Source organism: Typha latifolia, chromosome 3 (assembly GCF_019914945.1).
Source record: "Typha latifolia isolate L0001 chromosome 3, TyphaL0001v2, whole genome shotgun sequence".
Classification (NCBI taxonomy): Eukaryota; Viridiplantae; Streptophyta; class Magnoliopsida; order Poales; family Typhaceae; genus Typha; species Typha latifolia.
The window spans coordinates 15,528,049-15,555,299 of record NC_133088.1 but is presented as its reverse complement, the minus strand read 5'-3'; the positions used below and the strand labels follow the sequence as shown (position 1 = coordinate 15,555,299).

General features: G+C 39.3%; 5 protein-coding genes across 8 annotated transcripts; 1 reads left to right on the top strand and 4 right to left on the bottom strand.

Moving 5' to 3' along the window:
- Positions 1-3,246: 3,246 nt before the first annotated feature.
- LOC140784027 (protein DETOXIFICATION 49-like) lies at positions 3,247-4,854 on the bottom strand. Its single transcript, XM_073131203.1, has one exon. The coding sequence runs from the start codon at positions 4,852-4,854 to the stop codon at positions 3,247-3,249; it is 1,608 nt and encodes a 535-aa protein (XP_072987304.1).
- A 2,283-nt stretch (positions 4,855-7,137) lies between these two features.
- LOC140783592 (uncharacterized) lies at positions 7,138-10,755 on the bottom strand. Of its 3 annotated transcripts, none has more exons than XM_073130527.1 (2): positions 10,497-10,755; positions 7,138-9,008 (listed from the first exon to the last, which is right to left on the bottom strand). In XM_073130527.1, the coding sequence occupies exons 1-2, from the start codon at positions 10,648-10,650 to the stop codon at positions 7,318-7,320; spliced, it is 1,845 nt and encodes a 614-aa protein (XP_072986628.1). In that variant the 5' UTR covers positions 10,651-10,755; the 3' UTR covers positions 7,138-7,317. The 3 variants fall into 3 exon arrangements, with proteins under 3 accessions (XP_072986628.1, XP_072986629.1, XP_072986630.1); XM_073130528.1 differs by lacking the exon at positions 10,497-10,755 and adding an exon at positions 9,101-9,328; XM_073130529.1 differs by lacking the exon at positions 10,497-10,755 and adding an exon at positions 9,131-9,260.
- Positions 10,756-11,012: 257 nt separating this feature from the next.
- Positions 11,013-14,072, bottom strand: LOC140783596 (protein COFACTOR ASSEMBLY OF COMPLEX C SUBUNIT B CCB2, chloroplastic). Of its 2 annotated transcripts, none has more exons than XM_073130533.1 (6): positions 13,777-14,072; positions 13,584-13,693; positions 13,423-13,494; positions 12,638-12,781; positions 12,204-12,357; positions 11,013-11,329 (listed from the first exon to the last, which is right to left on the bottom strand). In XM_073130533.1, the coding sequence occupies exons 1-6, from the start codon at positions 13,982-13,984 to the stop codon at positions 11,097-11,099; spliced, it is 921 nt and encodes a 306-aa protein (XP_072986634.1). In that variant the 5' UTR covers positions 13,985-14,072; the 3' UTR covers positions 11,013-11,096. The 2 variants fall into 2 exon arrangements, with proteins under 2 accessions (XP_072986634.1, XP_072986633.1); XM_073130532.1 differs by having other exon boundaries at positions 11,013-11,335; positions 13,777-14,049.
- Positions 14,073-14,783: 711 nt separating this feature from the next.
- LOC140783593 (lysophospholipid acyltransferase 1-like) lies at positions 14,784-20,670 on the bottom strand. Its single transcript, XM_073130530.1, has 8 exons — positions 20,233-20,670; positions 19,220-19,275; positions 18,310-18,530; positions 17,785-18,193; positions 16,898-16,983; positions 16,104-16,167; positions 15,846-15,964; positions 14,784-15,236 (listed from the first exon to the last, which is right to left on the bottom strand). The coding sequence occupies exons 1-8, from the start codon at positions 20,544-20,546 to the stop codon at positions 15,096-15,098; spliced, it is 1,410 nt and encodes a 469-aa protein (XP_072986631.1). The 5' UTR covers positions 20,547-20,670; the 3' UTR covers positions 14,784-15,095.
- A 983-nt stretch (positions 20,671-21,653) lies between these two features.
- On the top strand, positions 21,654-27,150 carry LOC140783594 (probable transcriptional regulator SLK2). Its single transcript, XM_073130531.1, has 10 exons — positions 21,654-21,769; positions 21,888-22,058; positions 22,155-22,289; positions 22,549-22,597; positions 24,312-24,526; positions 24,669-24,737; positions 25,243-25,343; positions 26,026-26,119; positions 26,217-26,286; positions 26,502-27,150. Exons 2-10 carry the CDS (start codon positions 21,927-21,929, stop codon positions 27,002-27,004), a joined length of 1,368 nt encoding a protein of 455 aa, XP_072986632.1. The 5' UTR covers positions 21,654-21,769; positions 21,888-21,926; the 3' UTR covers positions 27,005-27,150.
- The last annotated feature ends 101 nt before the right edge of the window (positions 27,151-27,251 follow it).

Below are 27,251 nucleotides of genomic sequence, written 5' to 3'. Positions count from 1 at the left end.
ATCCGAAGAATCCCATCAAAGTTCCAATGGGCTACTAAAGCCCATGGCCCCTCAAATGGAACCCAAGCAAAGCGCTGTTTATGGCCCAACATAGATCGGCCTTCTCCGAGCTATAGTCCATTGGCGCTAAGCCCAACACCCACGAAAAGGATTAGACCAGGCTTTCCATATGTTAACAAAGACGAGTCAAATTTAGAGGAAGCTTTATTTTTTCTTTCTTTATTTCAGGGAGTACTAACATAAAGAGAAAATTAAAAGAGTGGCAATGTTAACATCACCAAATTGTACATATATATATATATATATATATATATATATAATAACAATAATTATCAGGTAAAGATATATTAATATTACTAATAAAAAGTGATAAAATAAATACATAGTATTTTCATTCTTGTTGGTACGGTCCTATCGTAACGTGCTCCGTTAACGTCACTATTCAGTCCTTTGGAAAAATATACCTTTTATTTTGTCAATGAAGAGGACATCCTTGAGAGATCAACGAACTATTACGGTCGTGTGAATCTTCTCTCTCTTATTTTGTCCTGCCTCAAACAAATAAATTGATTGAGAACCATTCACCGAAGAAAACAAATCCCTCTAACACCGCTGCATAACTCAAATAGTAACCCTATATAGACTTCAAGCAAAAATCAACCGTTGAAATCAAACTTCAAGAAAAAATTAAAATAAAAAAAAAAACTAACGGGCATTTCTTTCAATTTGTGCACCGCACGCATACTAACTTTGATCCAGTTCATATTTCAACTTTTGAAAGTCAAGTAAAACATCCAATAGGAGTAATCACTATGGTGGCATTTTGATCATCTCTCTGACTAGAAACCATCCACGGATTGCTTTGGTTTGGTCAAGCTATATACGCTATGGATGTATATGTACCGTAAATAACCTAAGTTTGCAATATTAGACCTTGGTTTCAAGTGCATAATTCGTTGCAGGTCATTTATGATCTCATGCATGACAATAATTCTACGTACGAACTTAATTATAGCCATGCAGCAACCAGATCACCTGATCAGAAAGAGAAAAAAAAAAAACATGCAGCCAAGTAGTATTAAATCCAATATTAATTAAAGCTAGCTTTATATATGTATATATATAAGCTCATTTATGTGCACGCACACCAGTTGACCATGAGATGATGACGCAAGGCAACAAAGTCAAACAATAAATAAGGAGAAAAAAAAAGTAAGTCAATTCTAAAGAATTCAACGAATACACAGGCCAGAAGGGTTATTATTTGTAAGAATACTTATAATACGTATATTGTGTATGAGGGTTTATTAATCAATATGAGGTTTATGAGGGAGTTTGGTGCAAATTATCAATGTTAGTTGTTGCCCGGGTGCAAATTGCCGGTCTCCCATAGACAAGCTTGGTACTCTCTCTCTATCTCTCTCCGTTGACCAAGCCTAGCATGCATGAGTTGTTGACTTGTTGTGCTTTCGTCAAACACTGACTTAGAACCATTTGAATCTACTTTGTTTCAAAGAACTCTCACAGGGGAAACGAGTTATAGATCATATTACTACGTACACACATACTAATCCAGAATTCACAGAATCAGAGAAGCAAAGAGATTAAGACTAGTAAAAGATCTAAAATGCTCGTAGTATTATATTTTCTCCTAACACGATAGATAGATAAGATCATATCATGGCGGCCACGGCTCTTCGAATACAGTACTATGAACAGTACATTTACCTATAAATACATTGTTACACGTAAATAGCCCAATGAGAGCAGCGTGTCGGTTGCAAAGATTGGTATTAATTCTATGACTTAGCAACCCAAGCTAGAATCATTGATCAGCTTATATTAAAGTGCATATATGTATATACAAACAACCTCTGGGATTGAAGGAATACGATGATTGGTTGTGCTGAGTTGAAGTTAATTAGTTTTTTTTTTATCACCCCTTGATCTTTTATTAGTGTAGATGTCATCCATTTCTGTGGAACAAAGCAGCCCATATTTTTCACAACGACTGACCTAAAACTGTGATTCAAGAAGGTGGCTGCATAGATAGTCCATAATGGCAATTTAAAAACATACAATTGGACGCCGCGAGCCGCAATTGGCTTTAAAGGAGAGAAGAATCTCAAGTCACAACAACTTGTTTATAATTTTTATGGGATCAGATTCTTGATTCATCTCTTAAAAGTATGATTAAATAACTAAGAATCAATGCGAGTAGCTAGTGGGCGATTCCGTGACAACGATACATAAGAAGACTGAAGAATTATTGAACCATGCATCTTGTTTACACCGTATATGATACGAATAGCTATGTAGAGTTGAAGGTAGTCCATTGACTTTGAGAGAAACAAATTTTTTTTTTAAAGGGACCCAACCAATTGTATCTAGGTTTGACTTTGCAGGCAGTGGTGGCCTCCATTGATGTGAAAGTTGGAGATAGCTATTCAAAAAGTGCTTTGGTTTTTGGCCTTTGGAGTTTTGAAACGTTAACTTGTTATTTATACGATGAAAGCATCAAATTAAACGACGAGTGGATTACTGGAACAGTATGGATACCAAGTACATTGATGCACGCATGCATCTAGGGGGGGTGAATCCACCTGGGCTCCTGCTTGCTTGTTCTCCAACAACCCAACATAGTTGTTGGGCACGTGTCATTCTCTCGTGCATGCTTCATTCTTATGCTAAGGCGATCGATGACTTGGACAAAATTACGCAACGAAGGAAAAGTAATACGTCGTTTAGCTAGAAACATCTTTTATGGCCTGCAACCACTTCCTCCTATCGTCTACTTAATCTCTTCACTCTTTCCTTCATTCTTTTTTTAACTTCACGCTTTTCTTTTCTTTGATATAGATTCTATCGAATGTGGGAAGGCATAAATATGATTGGGCCAACGAGTCAAATAAAATCGGTGAGTTGACCAACTCGGCGGGCCGAGTGGGTTAGAAAATGGAAGGTGGACCGGCTTATTTCCAAAAATCGGCGCCGTGTGAAGACCAAAGTATATGGAAAAGCCGGTGACTGAGTCAGAACGATGCCGGCTTTATGGACGCAATTGGTCATAGTACGAATTGTGTAAATATATATATATATATAATTGATGTTTTCACTCTCTTTATAATTACAAACATAATCTGTTACAAAAAGTGAGGAGGATTTAATAATAATAAAAAAGTTACAAAAGTGTCACACCCAAAAAGGATAATTAAAAAAAATATATAGTCACCGTTAATTTTCATTTCATTGCTCGATTTTTATGTGAATTACCAGACGAGTCTTCTCGTCTTCAGTAAAAGTCTCCTTCTCCTGTCCCGCACCAGTGAGTAGCTGCGCCCGCTCGGCCTGCGACTCCCAATCCGTCCGCATAATAACCCCAAGCATGAGTAGGACGCAGGTGCCTTGCGCCGCGAGGAGTCCAAGCCACAGGCCCTTAAAGTCGAGCCCACCCCAGAACGCCAATCCCACGGCGACAGGTGTTCCGACCGCATAGAACGCCCCTAGGTTAACGTTCGCACCGACCTTGGGCCTCGCGCTTCCTCGCAGCACTCCGCACCCGGTCGTCTGCGGGCAGTTCCCCAGCTCGCACATCCCGAGAATGGGCAACACCGACGCCGTCAGCCCGATGATGGCCACGTCGGACGTGAACATCCGGGCCCACACGTTCCGAACTGAAACTGCGAAACCGAACGCGACGAGCCCGAGCACGAGGCTGCACCCGAGCCCGACCTTCGCGGCGCGGCTGGCTCGGTCGGGCCGGTTGGCTCCGAGCTCGTTCCCGACTCTGGTCGACACGCCGAAGCTTAACGAGGATGGGAAGATATAAATCAACGACGTGGTCTGGATTAGTATCCCCATTGAAGCCACGGTCGCCTGCGGGTTGGCTAGAAGTCCGCATAGAAGTATCATGATCTCGTACCACCACCACTCCAAGCACACGCTAATGCAACTTGGAATGGCTAACCCGAGAAGAGATCCCCACCCTCGAATGCAGTTTTTGGAGGCGGTAAACCCACCGGTGAGTTCGTGGATTCCGGAGAAGTAGACATAAGCGAGGAGGAATAAGAGAAAGTTAAGGTTAGCCCACACTGACGCTAATGCGACTCCTTTTATTCCAAGGTTAAGGATAGAGGCGAATAGGTAATTTATCGGCAAGTGGAGGAGGATAGCGAGAATAGCGCAGTAGGTGAGGGGGAGAGTTATCGACTGTGCGCGAAGATAAATACGTAGAGGGTGGATAAACGATTGGAGGAGGAGATCGGGGAGGGAGAATAAGATGTAGGATTGGGCTGCGGCTGAGATGGAGTCGTCTTGGCCGCATAGGAGAAGTATGGGGCGCATGTAGGTCCACAGGATGGCAATGGGGATGGAGACGCATAGGAGGAGGAGTACGGTGCGTTGGAGAGCGAGGCCGAGCAGGGCGTGGCGGCGCGCGCCGAAGGCTTGGCCGCAGATTGGCTCCATGCCCATGGCTAAGCCGGAGAGGACGGAATAGCCGGTGATGTTGGCGAAGCCGATGGCGAGGGCGCCGCCGGCGAGGGATAACTTTCCGAGCTTACCAAGAAAGAGCATGGAGATCATGGAGCGGAGGTATAGAATTAGGCCGGTTAGGATCATCGGAAAGGCTAAGGCTAGTATTGCCCTGGCCTCTACAAACGCCGCCGTTAATGTGGCCGACCGCAGTTTATGGTCAAGGACAGGAGGCGGCGTCTCCGCTATCGAGATCGATACCGCCGGCTTTTTGACGAACGGGGTGGTGAGGTGCTCATTAGGGTTAGGGTCATGGTGGTGGTGGTGGTTGCATTGGCACGGTGTGGTAGTGTTCTCTAATAAGTTGGAAGGGTTAGACATCGTTATGGCAGTTGGGAGTTTTGGAGGGAGAAAAGGGAGGCTTTCAAATTAAACTGCCAAAGAATATTAAGTTGATATAGAGAAAGGTAGGTAGGGAGGTAGGAGGGGGTGGTTGTGTTGTGGTTTCTTATGCCTTCTCTTTGGAAGCTATTGTATGTCGTCTATAGGAAGGGTTGGTTTGGCCTGCAACGATAGTTTAGCTTACAGATCTAGAGGAGTCTTGGCTTTTGGAGATCTCTTTTGGCTACAAAAAAGCACACCGAGTTCTTCTCTTTGGGGGCAGAGATGATGGCGATAAGGAGGAGGGGGAGAGGGAGGGGGTTGGCTTGAGAATTACGAGAGTTATGGGGGGGTTTATATACGACAATGGATAAGTTATATCCCTATTTCTACCATCTATCACATCACTTGTCATTTTAAACGGTTTGAGAATGGTCCTAACTTCTATTTTATATAAAATATAGATATCTATTTATTTAAGTTAAATTATTATTTTTTTGTCTACTAAAATATTTTAAATTAAAAAAAAACAGTATTTTTTTTATAACTTATACTTTAAAATAACTGATTAAGTTAACGTCTGTAGAATAGAACAGAGATGTATGCTCCAAACTGTCCTCGCGAAAAAAAAACCTCTTCATTAAGAATTAATTTTTGGGTATATACCTGAATTATTTTCTATGTGTAACTTGCATGGTGATTGTAGGATATTAATATAATGTCTTACTTATTGTTTATGAATTCTTAAGGAAATTTTTTATGGTAAATTTTCCATACCAGTTGGTCCCCTACACATCGCTCATCTCTGCAATATATATATATATATAAGCTTTGACGAATGGCTCGGCGTGGATCAAACACCATCCGCCACGAACGTAAGTTTGGCGTTTGAAGGTTTATTAATGTCAACGGATTTATAATAGCTAGTACTATTTTTTATTTTTCTGTTTGTCAAACAAATGAAAAAAGTACTACGAAAAAAATATGGAAAAAAGGTACGTTTACTTTTTTTTTTGGTTGAGAGTTGAGACAGACATCCATTTAAACGGCTTTATCATATCATTTCTCTTTCCTCTTGGTGATAATTCTCTACCTCATTCTTGCCGTCCCTACTAACTCATCAAATTCTTTAGCAGAGTATGAACAAACCAAGATTATGCCAACCATTTTCCATTTGGTAGCTTTAAGATGATCGAGATGATAATAATACACTTATAATATCCGAAATTGTAGCAGTTGTACATGAGTTCAAACCTCCTCATATATAGGAGCTAATATTAGCTGTTTATTTATTATATTTTTTGACAAATCTGCCGAGATTAATTGGTGGATAAGTTGAAGAATCATTTCTGGAGGCTTAGCACGAGGTGTTCCGTTGTTTCTATGCGTTGTTTCTTCGTGGCAGTGGTCGTATTAGAACATTATTTTGGCTTAATTAGGGAAGACCCATGGGCAAGTCATGGCCACTCTGTACTTTTGGAGCCCATGGTTTGGCTCTATATATGTGTTTGTGTCTCTAATTAATTTTTGTGTTAATCTATACGTCAAAAAACCATTTGCAATCTCGCTGGAGCACGTACGATCTCAAATATCTAAGGACATAACCTATCAGGATCTCGTTGCATGCAGGCCACGTGCAAATTTATAAGATTAAAGGACCATCTAGAATTAGTGTTTTGACATGGACTAATTCTTCTGTTTACTTCTTTGATTTTGATGTCAAATTTGTAAAATTTAGCAACCAAACAAGGCGAGCAGCCCACTGGGCTTGGAAGTCCAATATGCACAGCCCAAAAGGATTAGAAGTAGACTTGTTTATATTCTCTTGCATAACTTTTTGATAGGCCTCTGCTGATTAAAATCCAATTTCTGGGCCCACTCTTCTCATTTCTTACTGATCACTGAGAAGCCTCGGCCTTGGGCTCTTTTTCTGGATTATTTTTGTTTCAACCTGTTTGGATCGTCTTCTTCCCTTTGAACGATGCTACCGCAGTCGCACTCTTCTCATCAGGCGAAGGCGATAATGATGGTGAGAACAGCGTCAAGGGCAAAGGACTGTCGACAGGCAAGCGTCACTGGTACAGCAATTCTTAAATTAAACTACACCCCTTCTTAAAAGTAAGCAAAAATGGCTGGGAAAGCGATAAAGAACATGATATACTTTAAACTGAAATGCTTCAGGGTAGCAATGCCAGAAAAGAGAGCAGCATCATGTATTTCTCCTTTTTATTTTCTTTTTTTACTTATTTAAACTGAATAATACGAGCATCATAACAAGCAAGATTTATCACAAGAAGCCAGAATTTAATACAAATAAATAACTCAGTCTAACTTATATATTACATCAAATCTCAAGAGAGAAAGCAACCACTATGCTTTTAAAGCGCCCTACAACTTCAGTACTCCTATTTCAAAGAGACAATGAAACAGGAAAAGTACACATAGTTACGATCACAAACTGATTTACTCTCTGGTGAACAACCTCCTCAACTTCCCTCTCTCTAACTTCTCAAGCAGCTTCTTTGCACCAGCAACATCCATATCAGAGAGCTTCTTCAGATACCCAATTGCCCCATGAGACATCATCAGCTTTTTGCATCTCTTGCTCTGCGAAAGACACAAGAGGCAAGAGATGGCATACTTCTTCGCAGTATTCGCCGGACTTGGATCAAGCAACTGGACTAGATTTGGCACACTTTTCTCATCCTTCTTGATGTCTCTACAGTTCTGTGGGTAGCTCATCAGGCTTGCAATGGCTTGCGCCGCGGCCTCCCTCGCCGCGTTTGCCTTCGCCTCGAGGAGAGTTACTAACAAAGGCAAGCAACCGGATTCTCCGACCAGTTTTTTAGTCTCCGGCGAAGTTGAGATCTTACTAATGGCAGCCGCCGCCGCTTGCTTCGCACCCAAAGACCCGTCTTTTAGCACATGGAGTAAACTGGGAAGAAGGCCGAGAGATACGAGAGTATCAATGGAGACAGAGGCTACTAGATTCCTTAAAGCTCCCATTGCGGATTCCTGCGGCAATGGGCCGTCGAGGTAGGCTAAGAGGTAACTCAATCCTCCTTCGGAGATAACCAATCTCCGTAGATTCTCGTTGGTGGAGGTTAGATTTTGCAAGCTCTCGGCGGCGTACTCCTTTGCGCCGATAACTATTCCGCTATCGAGTAGATTTATCATGACTCGGATAACTCCTTCCTCGGCTAATGCTTGCCTCACTTCCGGCACAGCGGAGATGTTCTTTAGTGCGCCCGCCGCCGCCGGTTGGGTGATGGAGTCTCCGGTCCGGGAGATCTCGATCAGGGGGCGGATCCCGCCGTGACCGGCGATCGTGCGCGCCGTGTCGGCGGACATAGACAACCTTTGCAGCGCAACCGCAGCTTTCTCCCGGCCGACTGGGCTCCCGGACTCTGCGAGCCGGATCAGCGGCGGGAGCACGCCTTCCGCGACGAGCAGATGTTCGCAGGCGCCGGACTCCGTGAGGAGACAGATCACGGCGGCCGCCTTGTCTCTGACCCTGGGCGGCGCCGTCGCGGAGAGTAGCTTTATGAGGGCGGAAACATTGCTCCTCCCAAGCGCGGCGAGGACGCTTTTCTCGTCGTCTTTGACCACCTCGAGGAGCTCATCGACGGCGCGTTGCTTTGCCTCCGCGTGCCCGATCTGGAGCCGGGCGAGCAGCTCCCGCACGTTCGGCTGCTGGTTGCCGGCATCAGCGGCGGGCTGCGGCGGGGAGGGCGCCGTGGCGTCGCTGAGGACACCCGTCTTGATCAGCAGCGCGCAGTCGCGGAGGTTGAGGTCGAGCTTTCCGGCGAGGGCGTCGAGGTCGCTCTGCATCTGGAGCTTGCCGACACTTCCATGATCGGCGGCGGCGAGCCCGACGGCATCGGAGAGAGTGGCGGCGACGGATTGGAGTAGCTCAACGCAGAGCGAGTTCTTGGAGAAGCAAGGGTGGCTGGAGAGGTCAGAGAGGCACGGCTGGACGCGCTCCAATTTGGAGATTACAGACTTCCAGCGGCCAGGGAAGCCGGCGGCCGCGCCGGCCTTGTCGAGAGCGGCGGGGACGAGATGCAAGGCTTGGGAAAGCAAGTGCTCAGCGGCATTAGCGTCAAGAGTTGGCTCTGGGTCGGCGGCCATTGCTGGGCTGCAGTGGTCGTGGCCTGAGAAGAATTGGGTAGTTGAGATGGAGAATAGATAGTGGTATCATCACTTAACGAGATGCTAATTGGTTTAATGGCACAAAAACCACTACTTGTGAGTCGCTCGCCATTAACGCACATACGTTGTACATGCCCTTCCCCAGGGGAAAAGATGGTGCCTTTCGCTTTCTCCCTTTTAAGTAATGGCCATTTGCCATCAGCGATACGCCAATATGATGTTCGTAGAAATGTCAATATGAAGAAGGCGTTATAAAAACCTCAATGTTTGAGTAAACAATCTAGACGACTAACGTTGCCAATAAATTACAAAACTTGGCTTCAGAATTATTCTCCGCTCACAAAGTTACAACTTACAACTAGCTGTGGTGAGAGAATCCACTTGACTCGGTTCATATAGTGTTAAACCCAGGCGTTCAAAGTTTTGCCTGACCGCCTTGCCATTTCATCATCCTTCTCCAGTACAAAGTGAGAGAGGACAAAACGAGGCATAAAAGCTAAAATGGTTATATATTTAAAGTGGTCCCTAGTATAAGTTGTTGGCATATGCTTGGTTTCACAATTCACAGGACTTGGCCTGGTAAACAAAACAATCCAAAATCATATATGCCAGCAAATTGCATTCAGCAAAGAATGAGATGCAAGTTGGCATACACTACGAGTCTGCGACCCTACACCCGGTTTGTTCAGAGAAAAAAAATAAAATTAGGAGACAGAAATATTTTTTTCTTATTTAAATATATTTTTAGAAGAGAATATAGAAGAAAGTGCACCTTTTTACTCTCCGTTTTTTAGACTTTTCCCTTCCTTTCTCTATCTTTTTTCCTCTTATATTTCTAAACAGATTCTATTCTTGTCTCTTTCATTCTCTATATGCAAATATAGTGTTAGTTTCAGTAAATATATTCCAAAATGGTTTTCACTCGGTTAAGTAGGCAACGAGTGCTCCAACCAAAATGTACCTTTTACTCCTAAGAAGCGGGTAGGCAAGTGGCATGCATATGATGTGCGAAGGATTAGGTAATCCTTCTCATATTATTAGAAAAAAAATGGGATCGTAATCTTTTGTCATCTACTTTATAGCCCAATCGCACAAGTGAGTGGAGCTTCTTTTTGGTACAGCCATGGTTCGAACACAACTAGAGCTTAGCTTTCATAGTGGCACCACTGGACCACCCAAAATTCTCAAATCCCCTACGATAAATATCTGCTTATCTCTTTCTTAATGGAAACAACTTCACAAGATTAAGGGTGATTTAATCATCTTAACCCACCCCCGATTAATTCCACTCGGCACCGTTCCAGCCAAAGCAATTCGGCCCCAGAAAATCCAAATCAAAACAAATCTCGAAGAGAAAAGTGGGGAAAAAGATCTTTGTTTCGAAAGCAACAGAGAGGAGTGAGTGGACCCTAAGACGCGTTAATAAAACTCTAATAACTAAAAGGGGAAGAGATAAAAGAGGTGGAGAAGTTGGAAGGTTGGATAAGTACCTCTTGGGATCTCTTCGCTTAGCCGAGAAGCTTGCACGCGTACCTCCGGTGCTTCTTTCTGCTTCTTGATCCAAACTACACCGACGGAAACGAGTGCTACGATCAAGAAGAAGAGTAGCAGAGAACACTGCAAACCCAAGACGCCGGCATGCATCAAACGATCTCTTGGCTGGCGATTTCGGAAGCGAAGCTAATCCAAGATAATAGTAGCAGGGAGGAAGAGGAGATTCAAGTATTGTGAACTCGCTGTTACTCGTGCTTCCCTTAATAGTTGGGCATTTGAAACTTGAAAGTTTGAATTGGGTAACGGAGGGCGTTGGATGTCCAGATCGGACGGTCCTGATTTGCGCGTGGCGAAGGCGGATCCGACCGTTTGGAGGAGATTTCAAATGAGCCTGACAACACGCGGCGAGTTGTACGACAGAAACGGATCCTTTTTGGATCTTCCGAGCGTCATATGATTGGATCCGGAATCGATTCGAACCCAATATTATTTGAGAATAAGATCAAGCATGATTGGTATAGAAAAATATCTTGCAGGTTGAAGAATGTTGTTTCTTGATTAAGAGTTTACAATAAAAAAGGAAAAAAAAAGAATAGTTAAGATGTTATAATGGCTTGGAAGTCTCTGACTTCTGTACCTTGAAACTTATTTGCAACTGCTCGTATCCAAGCTCTATCTTTATCACCATATGCATAATTTGAATTGGAGGCCAACAACACAAAACCTTCAACTTTTGTTGTAAGACTTTTATCTAAGTTAGAGGTACTAAGAACTGGTTGCACGAGCAAAGACAGAGGTCCATTGGGGAGAGCCCTCCCAAGTTGAGAATCTGTACCTGACAAAACAGTGATTTTGTGATGACAAAAAACTAAGCCATGCTAGTGGCCAATATTTACAGACAGATATGCATGTTCGTTCATTTTCAAGTAACAAGTGTGTACACAAGATATTGATTGCATCATCTTGTTTCCTTTTGGGCCAAGAATTAAGCAACAAAATAAATTAAAGGCTTTTTGGAATTCAATCTCTTTGGTTTTTTTTTTCCCAATATCTGGTTTGATTTTCAGCAGTTATGGTGTAGACTTAGTGGACCTTGGCTCAAATACTTATTTTATAAGAGGTTTTCAGTTATAAAACAGTGTCGTGATTTGAGCTCCATGCTTTTCATCTAAACTCAAGGTCAAGTTTGTCATAAATAATCTGAGGGAACAAAGTAAGCATATTTCATATTCTTGCTCAAATCAAGCTTACTAGAAAGTAGAAACTAAATCAATTATAACAAAGCGAGTGTGATCGTGAAAGCTCAAATTTATGTAAAGCTGAGAGTCTGAGACTGACAAAATGTTCAATTAGGGTAATACTTGATCAAACCCTACTTTTAAAGTTCTAAACAAGCCTTCCAGACTAACTCATGCATGCTCCAGCTCAAATGTGCATATTATTGGGGTTCACAAAATACATGGCAAATTTTGGATGAAGTTATGCAGTGACCCTAATTCCCCATTACAATCTGAAGCACAACATAGTTATGTCCTAGTCTTGATAAACACATGCATTAGAACAGAATATCACAAACAGTTGAAAAACTTTTCAACAAACTTTAAATACTACAATCCTATTCTATCTAGTAAGAGATGAGCACCTCATGAATATAGTACATTTCTTTTAATAAAACAGGAAAATCTTCTCGCAAATATGTTCACCTGTAAATTTAGGGAAGTATAGGATGTCCTTCAGATCAAGAAACCCAGTTTGTTGAATCTGAGTCTTGAACCATTCTATTAAGTCAGTTTGAGAAAGATCTTCAGGTGTGTTCCAGTAGCCACGTATGCATAATGCATCATTAACTGCTATAAGCTAGTAAGGAAGAGAAAAGAGGAAAATTCAGAAACAGAATTAGATGTCAGATTTAAGTATGAAAGTTGATGACTTTGATTTCATAACAACTAGCTGTCAAACATGGTTGTGACTGGAATAGGTGGCACAATCATAAAAACACATAAATAAATAGTAGCAAAAATCACTGGACGGACTAACATGGCCAGGCCAAAGGCACACCCTTCAACATAAAACCTTTGATACAATATATTTCAATGGCATTTAAGTATAATACATACATATGGTGTAGAAAGAATACCACTGACATGGTGTTCGTGTTCCGCAATAAAACATATGATGCCCAAGCCATGTCTTCCTTTTGAGTAACCGAGAGACTTTCCGACATGACAAATATTTGCCTGCTTTCTTCTGGCGGAGACAGGCGATCTACTGCATTTATACCCTACAAAGTTCCCAGAAGTAAAACATTTTGTTAGTCATAATATTTTACTGACAGTGGTAATGAATTATGTAACATTATAGATAGGACCAGAACACTGCATAAAAAAGGTCACGACAATAAAAAAAACAGGATTATTCCTTAAAACACAAAAGACATACTCTTACATACTTCTGAAATGAAGAAAAGCAAATGAAATAAACTCATTAGTTGATAATGACTAATTAATAGAGAAAAATAGTTATCTCACTACTTCCAGCAAAAGTGAAGTATAAATGTATGAGTAGCTTGAATTTGAATATATTCAGCAACATGTACAACCGAAGAGCTACATTGGCAGCTAGAGCACCTCAGAGAAAGTAGCTCCTCAGATAGTTGTAACAACAAGAAGAAGTTAAAATAAACAAGCAGATATAAGGAGAAAACACCACCATAAAATACCAAGTAATGATCACATGATCATATCGAGTTACAGCATATATGACCATATGAAATGGAACTCTCGAGTCAATTTCGCTGTCTTTGCCAAGAACAGGATAAATTTCCTCAAAATGAGATCTCAATATGGAACTTAGTTGCGGTGGCGCATTTTGCAAACATCTCCAGGATTTAACAAATTAAACACAGCCTCACTAATTACCCACCTCAAGAAACCTTCCAAAATACGGGAGGGCAATCGAGAAAGAAGCCAAGAGAACAGCCAAAACCTCCGATCTCTGCACCCAAAAGGAATAATTCAAATTAAAAAATAAATGAGCAAAGTTATGCCAAAGGGGCGAGAAAGATTGTAATGGACACCAATTACAAGCTGTGCAGGCGTGGGCGACGACGAAAGGAAGTGATTGAGGAGGATAAGGGATCCAAATCCTACTCCAATCCATCTGGGTAAGTAGGACTCGTCCAACCCAGGTATTCCTGACATCCCAAAATGGAACCTTTGTCAAGAAAAACAGGGGGAGAAAAACTTCAATGAGAAGAGACAAGAATTGGGTGCTTGCCGAGAGTGAAGCGGAGCACGGAGAGGTTGAGTTCTTGCTGCTTCCGGGCGTTAGAATCTTGAGCTTTCGTGGTGAAGCAGCGACGATGGCGGTGGCGAGTTCCGCTAAATCCTCTGGAAGGAGCGAAAGATTTGGAATTGGGATTGAGATAGGCAAATCGAAGTAGCGGTGTCGTAGCAATTGGAATCGAGACGCACCCTTTTGCCATTTCTTGCCCTCTCTTTCGAAGTCTCAATGTTTACTGCCACTCCCACCCCCTTTGGAGGATTGGGTGGGGCGTTAATAAATGCAAATCGGGTGTGGAAGCTACGTCTCTGGCTTTCCACTATTTGAGAAATAATGGGATTGAAATAAATTTCACCAAATATTCTAATTTATAGATTTTAATGTGAATTATAAATATAAATTATGTGTATTTTAATATACTAAAATATGCATCATCTATAGAAACCATATGCATTCAACTTTATATACTAAATTGAAAAGCTAAATATAATTAAATTGTAAAAACTATGGTGGAAGTTACATTTGCCGACCTGAATTCCTCGAATTTGATCACTTTCAAATCCACCAAAATTAATTTAAAATAATTTCAGAGAGTTGCGAGCACTGTGACGAATCATCTGATAAAAATTCAAACCAGACTAATTTACATTTTTTATTTTTCTCTTGTTCAAGACATCCTTGTGACTTTTGCAATTTAATTTTAGATTTAACATATAAAATTGAGTATAAATATTGTTTATATTCGAATGCATATTTTGTTATACTGCAATGCACACAAATTATATTTGCAATACACATACCGAAAAATCTAATTCAATTACATTATAAAAGTTCCCGTCCATAGAGAATTTCCTGGCTGGCCTTTTTTTTGTCTCCCAAGTCTTATCTAATATCACCAATGGTGATAAATCTTTATATGCAGAAAATTCAAGAAATAAACTTTTAAAAACCTTCATAGTGAGGAAAAATAAAGAAAAAGTAATAATAATTGGAACCAGATATAAAAATTTCTTCACAATACGAGAAGCTAAACTGTTATTGCTGAAAAGGAAAGAACATCCTGTAATTGTTTAACATTTAACCACAATAGTCATATCAAGCTGAAGATAAAAATTAATTACTATGGTCTTGGATTCTCACAACAGACACAAAGGATCAGAGAAGTAAATTGACCTCATGGGTCTTAGAAATGTTCTTCCACCTGATTTGGTGATAACTAAATTTTCAAGAAAAATAGCAAGAATGGGCAAAGTGAATTCATTCGTAACTCTCCTTCGTGGTTCTTCCAGATGTATGATATAACATGTTTTGCCTTACTCATTCTTCTGAGTTCTAGGCTTGACAGGTCTTGCTGGTTTCACAATGTTACCCAGCAGAATAAATAGAATGGGAACCATGGTGCCGACAAAATATACACTTTGGTAGGAGGCCAGGGTTTCCTTCAAGCTCAACACCTTCAACAGGTAAAGATAAACATAAGGACATGATTATTGTAACTAATAAACATGCGAAGTTCTAAAAGGTGGAAAAAAATAGTTTCTTTTATTTCAAATTAGCAAGACAATAAGACAGACTGAGAAAGACCGACAATACTATGATCTCTCATTTCTTTTCTTAGGCACAGGTTGCTTAGTTTTCATCACCTGTCAACTACAGCTCATTCAAAAGATTATTATATTGAGTTCAAGGACAATTTAGTGGTGTGTTAACATATTCTCACAGAAAAATAATAACGTGTGAAGTAATAACAAAAGAATATATGAACTATGCAGTATCAATAATGCACAAATAATCAATCTGTCAAATGTAAATAGTTCTTAATTAATCCAATTAGAGAGTACTTAGAGAATCATTCAGCTAATCAGAATGTTCCTACTATGCTACTATGGATTTTTGATCCCGAGTAATAAGGACATAAACTCAAGAAAAGAAATAAATGTCATGCAAATCAACAAGGTGACTTCTATTTGACTGAGAAAAGGAACTTTCATCAAAGTAACTTCCTGTGCACTTCAAGGAAAAGGGTTTTATTGTTAAAGAGATGGTTTCAGAAAGATACTGACCATAAAACCAATGCAGGAATAGTTAAGCACAAGTATCGTGTATGCCAAATTGATGAGCATCAACATCTTCTCAAGTGCTGCACTTTTTACTGAGACAGCTTGCTGCCATCTGTATATGACTGTTAAAAAACTTAAGTCAGTGACATGAAATTAAGAAAGATCAAAACCCTCCTTAAAGATTAACATGGGTGGAGGGATGGAAAACACACGCAGGTATATTACTGAAAAAAGTTTAACAACAATCCGAGGAAGAGCTACCTCGTGATCCTGCTATCATCAATGCTGATTGAACAAAGAATATGATATATCCAGGATATAATCCCTGCAGTTATATAAAGAATCAGAGAGAATAGTAGAAGCTGAAAATAATGTCATAATATGCACTTGAACAGAAGCAACCACTGAAACTAACCGTTCCAGCAGTAAATAGATACTTAGATGGTGACGGGCAGTCTTCAAACTAAAGAAAGGGAATGATTACCGGCCAAAATGGTATAACATAGATCTAACCATGGACATTGTAAAGGTAGCATAATCAATGGTCTTCAATCCTTATGGTCACATATTCCAAACTGAGGGATATATGAGTACCACATCCATTAGGAAATTAAAGCTTAAACATGCAAGGTAAATTCACATACTACAATACAAACACCACAAAGAAGTGTACAGAGAAATGGCATTCAGCCATGAGATTCCTGGGAACTATTAATTGCTTGAACAGATTAAAGTTTTAACATAAATCTTAAAACTTTATGAAAAATGCCAAAACACAGTGATGGAGGCAATCATGCAATTATAACCACACCAAATGTTACGATAACATGGATTGTCATCAAATATCCTATTTCTGCATGCAATTATTCTAGGGAGACCAGATATAGGTATGCCTTTATCTAGCAGACTAGCACCCTATTATCCTACCTTCACGAATGAAAACATTCCAGGATACCAAACTACAAGTTCGAAATGATTGTGAGTAAAATAGTTAAACCATATGAATGACTAGAATAGGACATTTTCCAACAAGAGAAGAACAGTATTATACTCACATGCCATATCGCACTAACTGTCTGTGTCGCCAACAACTGCAGGAATCCAGGTTTCTTGCCTTTCTGAATTAGCCTCTCATAAACATCTATAACAGAACAATATTGATATTAGATGGTCCTAAAATTTTATATGAAGCATAAAGAGCAGAAGCAGTCCACACTAAGAGCAGATATTATTTCATGCTAACAAGATTTAATATCCATGAGAAAAGTTGTAAAGTTAACAAATTCAGCTAACAATAGTAAGCCATTTTTATTTCTGAATGTATTGTGATATCTTTCATTCAGTAATGCACTTTTTGAGCCATAATGGTATAGATGTATGTAAGCTTGTAGAAATCCCTGTACCAGAAATTCCAGCTCTTCAGAATGCTATCTTATGGCTTGTTCAAATATGGCCCATGACTACCTGAGGTTTCTAAGTGCCAAACACAAATGGCCATCCTGTCCACATGGTGTCTCAGTATTAGTTTATTGGTGCACATTGTTTTGTTTCCTGGACTACAAGCATCCCTTTGTGCTTTTCTGCATGTATGCGGACAGGAGCTATCTTTTGCTGAGCATACATGCAGAAAAGCACAAAGGGATGCCTGCAGTCCAGGAAACAAAACAATGTGCATCAATAATTAATACTAAGACACCATTTGTTGTCTCGATAGATAATGAGCAGAAATAACAAAACATAAAGCATTGAAGACTGCCATTTATTGTTATCCATGCATCTGTTCACACATATGTAGAAAATTGCAACAAAGTTATTCATGCACAAATTTCCATTGAAGAGGAGCATATAAAATAGACTTTATTAATGAAATTTATGACACTCATTCCTCATCAAAGCAAGAAATAGACAAAGGCGATTAATGAAGCAAGATGTTGAAACTTACAATACCGTAGCCAAGTGCTGACTTGAATATTCCACACAAGGGGCAGTTGCACTGCACTTGTAGCAAGTTCAACACCACGAATATCAACATTTTTTGCACGCTCCCACTTGGGTTTTGCAGGAGAAGAGTCTGTCCAACCAGTGAAACCCAGACCGGATATGATTACGGATGCTTCTGAGATTGACCAGATAAAATAATACTTCCAACGCATGGTAAAGCCAGACATGTATTGGTAGGACAGCCGTTGCCAGAAGCCCCATTCATAGTATATGGGTTCACTAAACCTTGAAAGTGGATAATACGGCACCAAATATAAGTATAAACCCATACATATGGCAGACTGAATTAAAGCACGCAAAGTAGCAAAGTAAGGTGAAGGAGATGGCTTGTCCTTGGAACAGACCCATATCTGAAAAGAAAAATAGGGAGAAAATAACTCATAAACTGGACCAAGAAAGAAAAGTTAGAAAAAGAAAGTAAACACACAGCCGGCCTGAAAAGTAAAGGCGGGCATCTAGCACCTACCCCTTTTCTTTCAGTCCATTCAAGGTAATCCTTCACCTCATATACAGGTCCGGCAAAGTGGCTGCCACAGCATAGGCAGTAACCAAAATATTCTATTATAGAGGGGCAACGAAGCAATCGGTACTTTTTCTGAGCCTCACGCAAACCATCTTCTTTCAGCAGACCATCACTGTAGTTTATTGCACATGAAATGACTTTCAGTGTCAAAACCATTAGAGCTCCTGCATGATGCACAACATAAGAGTAATAAGAATGATGCAGTAAAATGATTAGATTTTTCACCATCATCTTATAAAGAATGCATGATACATTATCATCACAGAATAAAATATACGCTTGAATTTTGACTAACATTAAAAAAATTTAATATCCTATATATTTAAATTTCAAAGATCATGCCCTGAGAAAGTGTTATAAAACTGGGCCTTAAAAGTTGTTGTAACTGAACTGCAATTTTCAAGGCCTAAACTGACCTCTTCATGTTGGGTCCAAATGGAGAATCTTTGACACAAATCAATAGAACCGCAGGGCAACTGAGAAAGAGATATTTGCATTTATATTTTCAGGTGTTTAGAAAAGATGTTGATGATAACTACCTTTAGGTGAACCATATAAAAATGGAAAGAGGAGGTATTTTGCACTTTGCAGTAACAGGCCATGCATCTTTTGTACAGAAACCATATGCAATGTCCTACTGAATGATGTCTTTTCAGGCTGGTTTAGGTCAATTCTAATGTGACTTGGAAAATATAAATGATGACAGATCCCTACTTTGAAGAGTTATATAACCTTTAGTGAGGAAAAGCTGTAATCCCTGTAGTAAATTATAATTAATCAACAAGAAAAATGTAATTATCAGCTGTAATCGATGTAATAAATTATAATTATTCAACAAGCAAAATGTCATTACCAGTCGCATCAATGCCTCCTTCCTTCCATGCATCCCCACTCATATAGTATACATGGCTTCACAAGAAAACAGAAAAAAGGAAAAAGAGATCAGTAAGAAAATACAGAGTCACATATATTGAAAATTCAGACCTTCAAGCAAAAATTGCAGCATAACTGGTGAAAAGTTTATATGTAGAGATAAAAAAGATTCATGTATCTATAAGTGTATGAAAACTGTCATCATCATTATCATTCAAGTCTTTTCCCAAAAATACAATCCCAACTAGAGCATAGATAAGGTTTCAGAAGGCTCTCAAGAAAGAACTGATAATTTTTTTTAAACTGGCTGTCAACCTGCCATCAACCCGCTACATTTTGTGCCCAATTCTGGCACAGTGGGCAGGAAGCATTATCAAGAGTATGATCATCATACGCAAACAATGGAGATATTAGCATAAACGACAATATCTATATAACAGAAACTGGGTGTACTACATGCATATTGCATGATGCTCTGTAAATGACCAAAACTTCAATACAGCAAATGTAATTAGTAGTTAGATGTAAACCTACAGTAATTCAGAAAATGTAACGACCTAGCCAAAATCTAGGAGACACTTCAAGTGTTGCTTTAATGAACAGGTAGACATTATTAATTGCTTGGTTGGCTCTTCCAGGTGTGGCCATACTAATGATTGGGGTAGGTGTCTCGTCATATCTTCACTTTCTTGAGTCGACCATCAATTAGGAGGCGACTTACAACTGTAAATTGCTTTACCATAAATGGTGGTGATGAGACAATAAATGAGGCTATATAGTTAGTTGCTTGTCTTTGTGAAGGATCTACATTTACAAAACAACTTGATTCTAAGTACATAACAGCTAGAGCTTGACGCATCTAATCAAACCAATCTAAAACGACGAAAGATTCAAACTTTCATTAATGTGCAACTATTTCATCAAATACTAAAATAAATAAACCTCTTTTATTCACTCAAATTGATATCTAAACAAGATCGAAGGGAAAATTACCAGCCGATTAGGTAACCGAATCCGGCGAAGAATGTGAAGATACCGCAGTAGCGGCGGAAGAGGATCATCGAGGCGTAACCCATCGCCATGGGGAAGAAGAAATGGAGGTTGGAAGAGAAGCCAAAGGAGAGATATGAGAGAAAAGCCCCGGAGAGACCCGCATAGAGATGCTTCGCTAGGGTTCCGGGGACGAGCCGCCACGTGAAACTCACGGGGATGGTGGCGGCGAAGCATAGGAGGAAGCGGAGGACTGGCACCGATACCCCGATCGCCGCCGCCATCGATTCCATCTCCAATCCCATCTCCAATCCCATCTCGATCGAGGGAGAGAGAGAAGGAAGCGTCGGAAGACGAGTAACGTCAATGGTAGAGTCGTATTGGGAGTTGATAAGGCTTTTTGCACTTTAATATCGCATATTTTATGAATTTGCAGTCGAGGGGTTTAACAAGTGCTCCTGTGTTGGGATTTAATAAGGATTATTTTACATTTCAACAGCCAGTATTTTTTATAGATTTACATGTGAGGATTATTATTTTTATAATATCTGGTTGTCTCTTTCTAAAGGAACTAAAGGGGACCAGTCCTTTTACCCTACGAGTCCTTTCTTCCTTTTGGGATCCTGAATTAAAACAGTGATCAGGGAGCAACATTAAATGCATCCTCTTTAGAGAAAAAAAAAAAGAAAAATTTTATTTTGAATTGGTCTTTTCTAATTTTAATATTTATAGGTTACAAATAAAGGAGTTTCTTTTTTCCGGAATTAAAAAGAAGCTGAGAGTCTTAAATTTGGAGGTGGGATTGTAAAAGGAACATATGGTTTGCACTTTCCCCCTGCACTAATTTCATGCAATTTGGGTATTTAGTGAGTTTTTTCTCTGAGGAGTAGGAGTAGCCTATAGTTAGATATTTTTATAAGCTTGATACACAAAGAATAATGAAACATTTTTAAAATCCCCACTATGAAGAATAAGTATTTGGATGTTGAATTGAAATATAGTTGGACCTTGAAACTCGTGAACTGATTTAGTGGCCAATTTTTGTGAAATGCTAAGGAGCCAAGACTGTAGAAAGTTATTGCAGCCGTCACTGCAGGTGATCTGCGGAAAGTTGGAAACTGTTGCTATCCGTGAATGTTATGTCGACTAGTAGCACGAGTTTGTGTTTTAAATTTTGCTTAGATTAGTGATTTGGACATGCAAATTTAGGATCTAAGTTATCCAATTTCGAAGGGTAATTGAGAAGATATATATAATCTTTCATAGGCTCAGATACGGAATAAGAGTAAAGAATCCGAAACTCACTTTCCACCAATCAGACGAACCCACGTGTCTTTTAAAGCCCCGTAAGACTCCTGCAGTCCAACCCGTTGGCGGCGAAATATATAGGACTAGAAAACCCAGTCCCCGTCTCGCTCGTAATGCAAAGCCGATCTCTTTGGAGCGCTACGAGGAAGCCGAAAGCCGAAAGCCCTCGGCGTTGAAGAGAAGGGCGAGCGTCGAAACTACTAAACCTCGTCTTCCAAGATTTCTACAAGAAGTATTAGCTGCATCCTTTTTTGTTCTTTTTTTGTTGCATGGATCAATCTAATTTGGTAGAGAATTTGTTTTGTTCGGTCGTGGAAATCATACTGATGATATCTGGATTAGGGTTTTAGTTTCTTGTGATCAGAGTCGAGGCGAATGTTAGGACGGTTATGGCTTATGATATGATCCAACAACCACAGCAGATATTGTCTCCTTCAGCTGTGGAGAAACATCCGCCAAGTGGTGATTTATGTCTTCAAAGGCTTGGGCAGTTTATTAATCACCTGCAGTATCAGCAGCGTGTGAGTTATGGCTATGATTGTTAGATTCATGTTGATGAACTGTGACTTCTTAATGGTAATTAAAGTTGAGCCGACTCTGTTTGTTGTTAAATTTAGGACAATTCTATGTCATCCTGGAGAATGTTTGTCGAAACATTTTTTGCACGTCAGGCTAAGAAAAGGTGGTGTTTTTCATCATATGAGAAGGTTGGCACTCATATGCATGGTGTTAAAGAAAATGTCTCTTTCAAGGTGAGTTACTTGCTCTGCTAATTTCATTCATTTCTTTTGTGCGTGCTTCATTTGTCCCTATTGCTGTGCCTGCCATTAGTTGCTTTTTAGATTGCTATACATCTAAAAGTGACATTCTAGAGAAGCACATGCATATGCAATATTACTTTGTATAAAAATGTCAACAGATAGTCATTTCGTCAGTGGAGGTGTGTACACAAAGCATTTATCTACTACTACAGATCTGTTGGCATACTGACAACAGGTGCATTTATTGCAGGGTGCATGGCGGTGTAATATTTGTGGTTCTGAATCTGGAAAAGGATTTGGTTAGTATTTGGTAGAACCTTTACTGCTGTTGGTTGTTATTTACGTATGAATCTACAAGTTTGCTGATCTTCTCTTCACATGCTGATGATTTTTATGAATCTCTACTTTCTGTGAAAGTTCTTGCCTTTTAAGTTCGACAGTTAGTATTATATGTTCAAAGGAAGAACAAAGGAAAGCCAATTTAACATTCTGTGGAACAGCAATGGAATATAAAGTCAGGGGGCTAGGTAGTATAACTAAAGATTAAAAGAGTTCATTGAAGAACCCATATAGAAATGCGTTGGACTAGAGCAAATATGGTACGCTGATGTAGATTGAAAGCAGAAAAAGTAAAAAAAAATACTAATTTTATGGCCATATTTGTTCTTCAAATAAGATTCCTATACTGATCTTTCTTTATCTCTTCAGCCTCCATGAAGTACTACTATTCAAGAAGCACTTTGTTGTTCCTTATTGCCACAGTCCAGTTCTTAACAAAATGGTAACTTGCAACAAGGATCCACACTTTCTAGTCTTTTCATAAAGCTCAATTTAGGTTAGTAAGTACTTTCAGAATATTTGAGTTGAACTAATTTTTGTTTGATTAAAAGTTGAAATCTATTTGAAACAGAGTTTAGGCAGTACCGCTAATTTTTGATTCAATTTCAAGGCTGAAGAAATTAATCTAGGCTTGTTCTTTTCTTTTGTAAATATAAATGGTCATTAATCATAGATTAGAGAAAACAATAAATTATTGCTCAACGAAAATGTGCCGTACTGCCAAAAAGGAGTAAACCTCATTGATAATTCGATATGTGCTGATCTGGTTAACACTCGTAAGAAGGCCCTTATGCCTAATAAATATGTATTAAGGTGTTGGCATGGTACCATTATCAGTTTATCACGTGTAAACACAACCATCATGTCCATCTGTATAATGCAAGAAAACTTGGGAAAAGTTGCTGGTTTAATTAGTCATAAAAGCATGAAAATTGAGGTGAAACTTGATCTCAGAAAGTTATCTGACTATGTTCTGACTACAGTCTATGGGCAGTCTTACTGAAATTGCTAACAGCCATTTAAGTCTGAAAAAACAACTAAATTTTAATAACAAGGCATAATTTAATGAGAAGAACCAAATATTTGTTTTCTTTACATAACTTCTTAGCTTCTTGTTGGTTATGAAGTTATAACCTTGGTACATGACTACATAGATTTCCCTTTCTTCACATTCATCCTTGACTCTTTTTAAATAAAATGACAAGAATTAATAAAGTTTCTGACTGTGCTACCCCTAACTAACTCTGACAATAAAATGAAGATGATGATCAGAAATACTGTCATTGATTTTAGATGTGAATGATCAATTGTCAGAGAGAATACCTCTTTATTAGTATGTGTCTAAACAATTTTGTTTTTCATTAGTAACTATCAAAAGTTTATTGATCTTGCACCATGTCCCTTAGAAGACTATGCACTTTTCACTCTTCAAGGGATGTTTATGCAAATAAGAAATTGTTGAAGGAATACATATCAGACAATCTTTTATTCAGTTTCTTTTGAAATTGGACTTCATGTCCTCTGGTACTTTACTTCTTGGCTTTTTTTTTTCTTAACTATGGCAATAGTTTTGTAACCAATTTTTGTATTCTTTCTCATGGATTTTGTTGGTAATAGTTGTAATCCGTCAATGCCTACCTCTTTCTAATTTATCTATTTTTTTTCCTTCTGCAGAAGCAGTGTTTGAGGCACTTCCTAGGCTTTATCAGATTGAATTTCAAAGTGGCATTATGGATGAGCCCTTATCTCTTGGTATGCTCCGCCAATATAGGCTTTTATCGGGAATGACTATGATAGTGGATGAGAATACTTCTCAAGAAAGTGTCTTTAATTACCATCGCGTCATTCATAAGGGTCAACTCTGCATCATTTTCACACCAACCTTAAAGGTTTTAACAAAGGACTAAGATCTATTATGTTTGCTATTTGAATATGCCTTTATGAGTTTCAGTTTCATAGGTTATTATATTTGTATCTAAATTTTATTTCGTAGTTCTATTTCAAACTTGAGCTTATCTCTTTACTGTTCAGATATACTCTTGGGAGTTCTGTGTTCGACAGCATGAAAAATACGTCCTTTATAAAATGGTAGAAACAAAGGTATATTTATCATCCTTATTACTTTTAAATGTCCATATTCGGATCACTTTAGTTCAATAATGTCATGTGGAGTCATCTGGAAGTAGAATGTTATAACAAGCTACTATTAGAACTCAATTGTGTGGTAAAACATGGAGCAGAATTAAATTTTCTTATTTTTACTAGCTTATTGTTGTATTTTCATGTATCATTTTGTTGTTCTAAATATTTTTATTGCATTAAGTTTCTCAAACTGACAATCAGGAATCTTATATGAAGTGATTTTTGTTTAACTCCGGATACATATCATATTCTTTGTTTGTACCTTGGAATGCATAAATAAACACGCATGTGACTGTATTGCCAAATTTCCACCTTTTCTTATGAAAGACAATCTAAAGGTACCAGAACCAGGACAGATTTATAAGTTAGGAACGGTGGTTCACATTTAAAATTCTGATTTAATCTGACAACTGCTTTAATCCACTTTTAACATATGTCATAGTTGACTGACTTGTTTTTTCAGGCGGACAAGTTGATGCAAGTTTTTCAGATGTACAAAGCTGCTGCCAGTGGAAGTGGATCTACCGTGGCTTCATCAGGGGTTTCTGAAGCTATTTATGAAACGTGAGTGAATTGATCGCATGCTTTGTCAATAGTGTTAATTAATGACACATAGGGATCCACATATTACTTAATCTAAGTTGCCGCATTGGTTTTAATTTTAGTAGCATATTCGACCAAATTTAGATGATTTCAGTTAATTTTGCATGTCTGACATTTAGGTACTTGTGATGAATATAACTTTTCTATACTGTACATTTATAGTTCCTTTCCCAATGATGACTCCAGAAATAAGGAGACCTGAATATCATGTTTGTGAGCAGATGATATCAAGGATTGCTGTGCAGAGACATGGAGGAGTGCGAGCCTTGGGCCAGAATGGCAGCAGACATGCCATCCCAACACTTGGCACTTATAATCCTGCCACTGGCACAATCTGTTGTGCCAGGTTTTAATGCCTCATTTTATTGAAAATGACTGCTTTAATATATATAACGTCATTTCCTAGCTTCGCTTGCTTTTGCATTCTTTTACGAGCTATTCCATTGGTCATGGAGTTGCTGTAGTAGCACATTGTCACCAGCAAAGTTTTCAATGTTTTTATTCTTAGATGATTTATTAGCCGAGTATGTGTTCTGAAGTTCGTCTTATTTCGTACTACACCAACTTAATCAGCCCAATTTATCATGGTTTAATCTAGTAAATTCACTTTAAAGTCTTTATTCTAGACTCGTTCTTCTGTCAGGTTCACTGAAGCAAGTTGTGAGCTAGCTAGAAGCCTGGAGCTGCCGCCTCTGAATGTATATGGATATGCCGATCAATTTGCACAGTGCTTAGAGGTGTTTGGTGATATCTCAGCTTGGGTTAACTTGCCTTATTTTTATCTCTTTGCACATTTATTATTGATTTTTATTTTGTATGATTGCCACTTGCCAGTTGGCAGATGTTGCGAGTAGAATGGTGGAACTAATGGACTTCAGCCAGAAGTACAATATGGGTGCCATAGGTATCATTATTTTTCATATTCTAAATGATTTTACCCGTCATTTGCAAAGACAACATGCACTAGTATGCTCCTTCAGTGACGAATGATATTGTATCGACAAGTCTGGATACATTATTCCATCTTGTAGCACATGTTTTCTGGCCCAGTTCACGGAGACTCCAAGGGAGCTTTCCTTAATAGCACAATATTTTGATCAAAGCTCATCTTACTTGCAGAGAGCTTGAACACCTATCATGTTCAGGTTGCTGCAGCTAAGCTCCAGACTCCCAAGATGCACAAGGTTGAACAACCAAGGTGTTTGTCAGTTGATCCAAAGGATAACCTCGTTGCTCTCGAATTTCTGAACAATGACTTGAGTATTGCTGATAATTTCCGTCAGACAAAGAATATGGCCTTTCAGATCCCTATGCCAACTGCAAGAAATCCAGATGTTAAAAGATCACTGCCGCCGCATCAGCAGCAATTACAACTCCTACAAAATTGTGATCTGCAGGCCTTCCAAGTGCACCAACAGTTGCAGAGTATATTCAATAACAACTTGGAAGCATCGGAACAGCTACGAAAGAGCCACAATATGAATGGTAATGTAGCAACCTGCGAAGTCCTTAATGGACGAATCATTAATACTGGAGATTGCTCAAGTAGCATTAGCAAAGAGCCACTTTTGAATGGAGAGCAGCGCAGGTGCATGAACTTGCCGAATAGCACTTTTCAATAAGTGGTAAGCTTCGGATCAGTCTGCAACTGCGATAGCTCTTCCAATTTTGGCAACCACAAATCCAGTGAGGAACCAAGTACTTGACAAAGATGCTTGTCTGACTGAGCTGATGCAGAATTAATTAAGAGTTACTGAAAATAAAAAAAGCAAACAGAGATGGGAGATGTAACTCATGCTCGGAAGATGTGAAAGTTTAGTAAATAGAATTGACATATAGAGATGTGAGATAGCAAGTATGACCTTTGTC

Bases quoted from the DNA above. Each gene is read 5' to 3' on its own strand.
- LOC140784027 (XM_073131203.1), bottom strand. From the start codon at position 4,854: ATGTCTAACCCTTCCAACTTATTAGAGAACACTACCACACCGTGCCAA.
- LOC140783592 (XM_073130527.1), bottom strand. From the start codon at position 10,650: ATGCATGCCGGCGTCTTGGGTTTGCAGTGTTCTCTGCTACTCTTCTTC. The intron at 9,009-10,496 runs GTACTTATCCAA...AATTCTTCTCAG, and splicing joins AAGCGAAGAGATCCCAAGAG to GCCACGACCACTGCAGCCCA.
- LOC140783596 (XM_073130532.1), bottom strand. From the start codon at position 13,984: ATGGCAAAAGGGTGCGTCTCGATTCCAATTGCTACGACACCGCTACTT. The intron at 12,782-13,422 runs GTGGGTAATTAG...GGAACTTTGTAG, and splicing joins ATTTTGGAAGGTTTCTTGAG to GGTATAAATGCAGTAGATCG. The intron at 11,336-12,203 runs GTGAACATATTT...CTGTTTTGTCAG, and splicing joins ATACTTCCCTAAATTTACAG to GTACAGATTCTCAACTTGGG.
- LOC140783593 (XM_073130530.1), bottom strand. From the start codon at position 20,546: ATGGGATTGGAGATGGGATTGGAGATGGAATCGATGGCGGCGGCGATC. The intron at 19,276-20,232 runs GTAATTTTCCCT...TTTCTTGTGAAG, and splicing joins TTCGGTTACCTAATCGGCTG to CCATGTATACTATATGAGTG. The intron at 16,168-16,897 runs GTGAGTATAATA...ATATAACTGCAG, and splicing joins CAGTTAGTGCGATATGGCAT to GGATTATATCCTGGATATAT.
- LOC140783594 (XM_073130531.1), top strand. From the start codon at position 21,927: ATGGCTTATGATATGATCCAACAACCACAGCAGATATTGTCTCCTTCA. The intron at 22,059-22,154 runs GTGAGTTATGGC...TGTTAAATTTAG, and splicing joins ACCTGCAGTATCAGCAGCGT to GACAATTCTATGTCATCCTG. The intron at 25,344-26,025 runs GTGAGTGAATTG...TTCTTCTGTCAG, and splicing joins TCTGAAGCTATTTATGAAAC to GTTCACTGAAGCAAGTTGTG.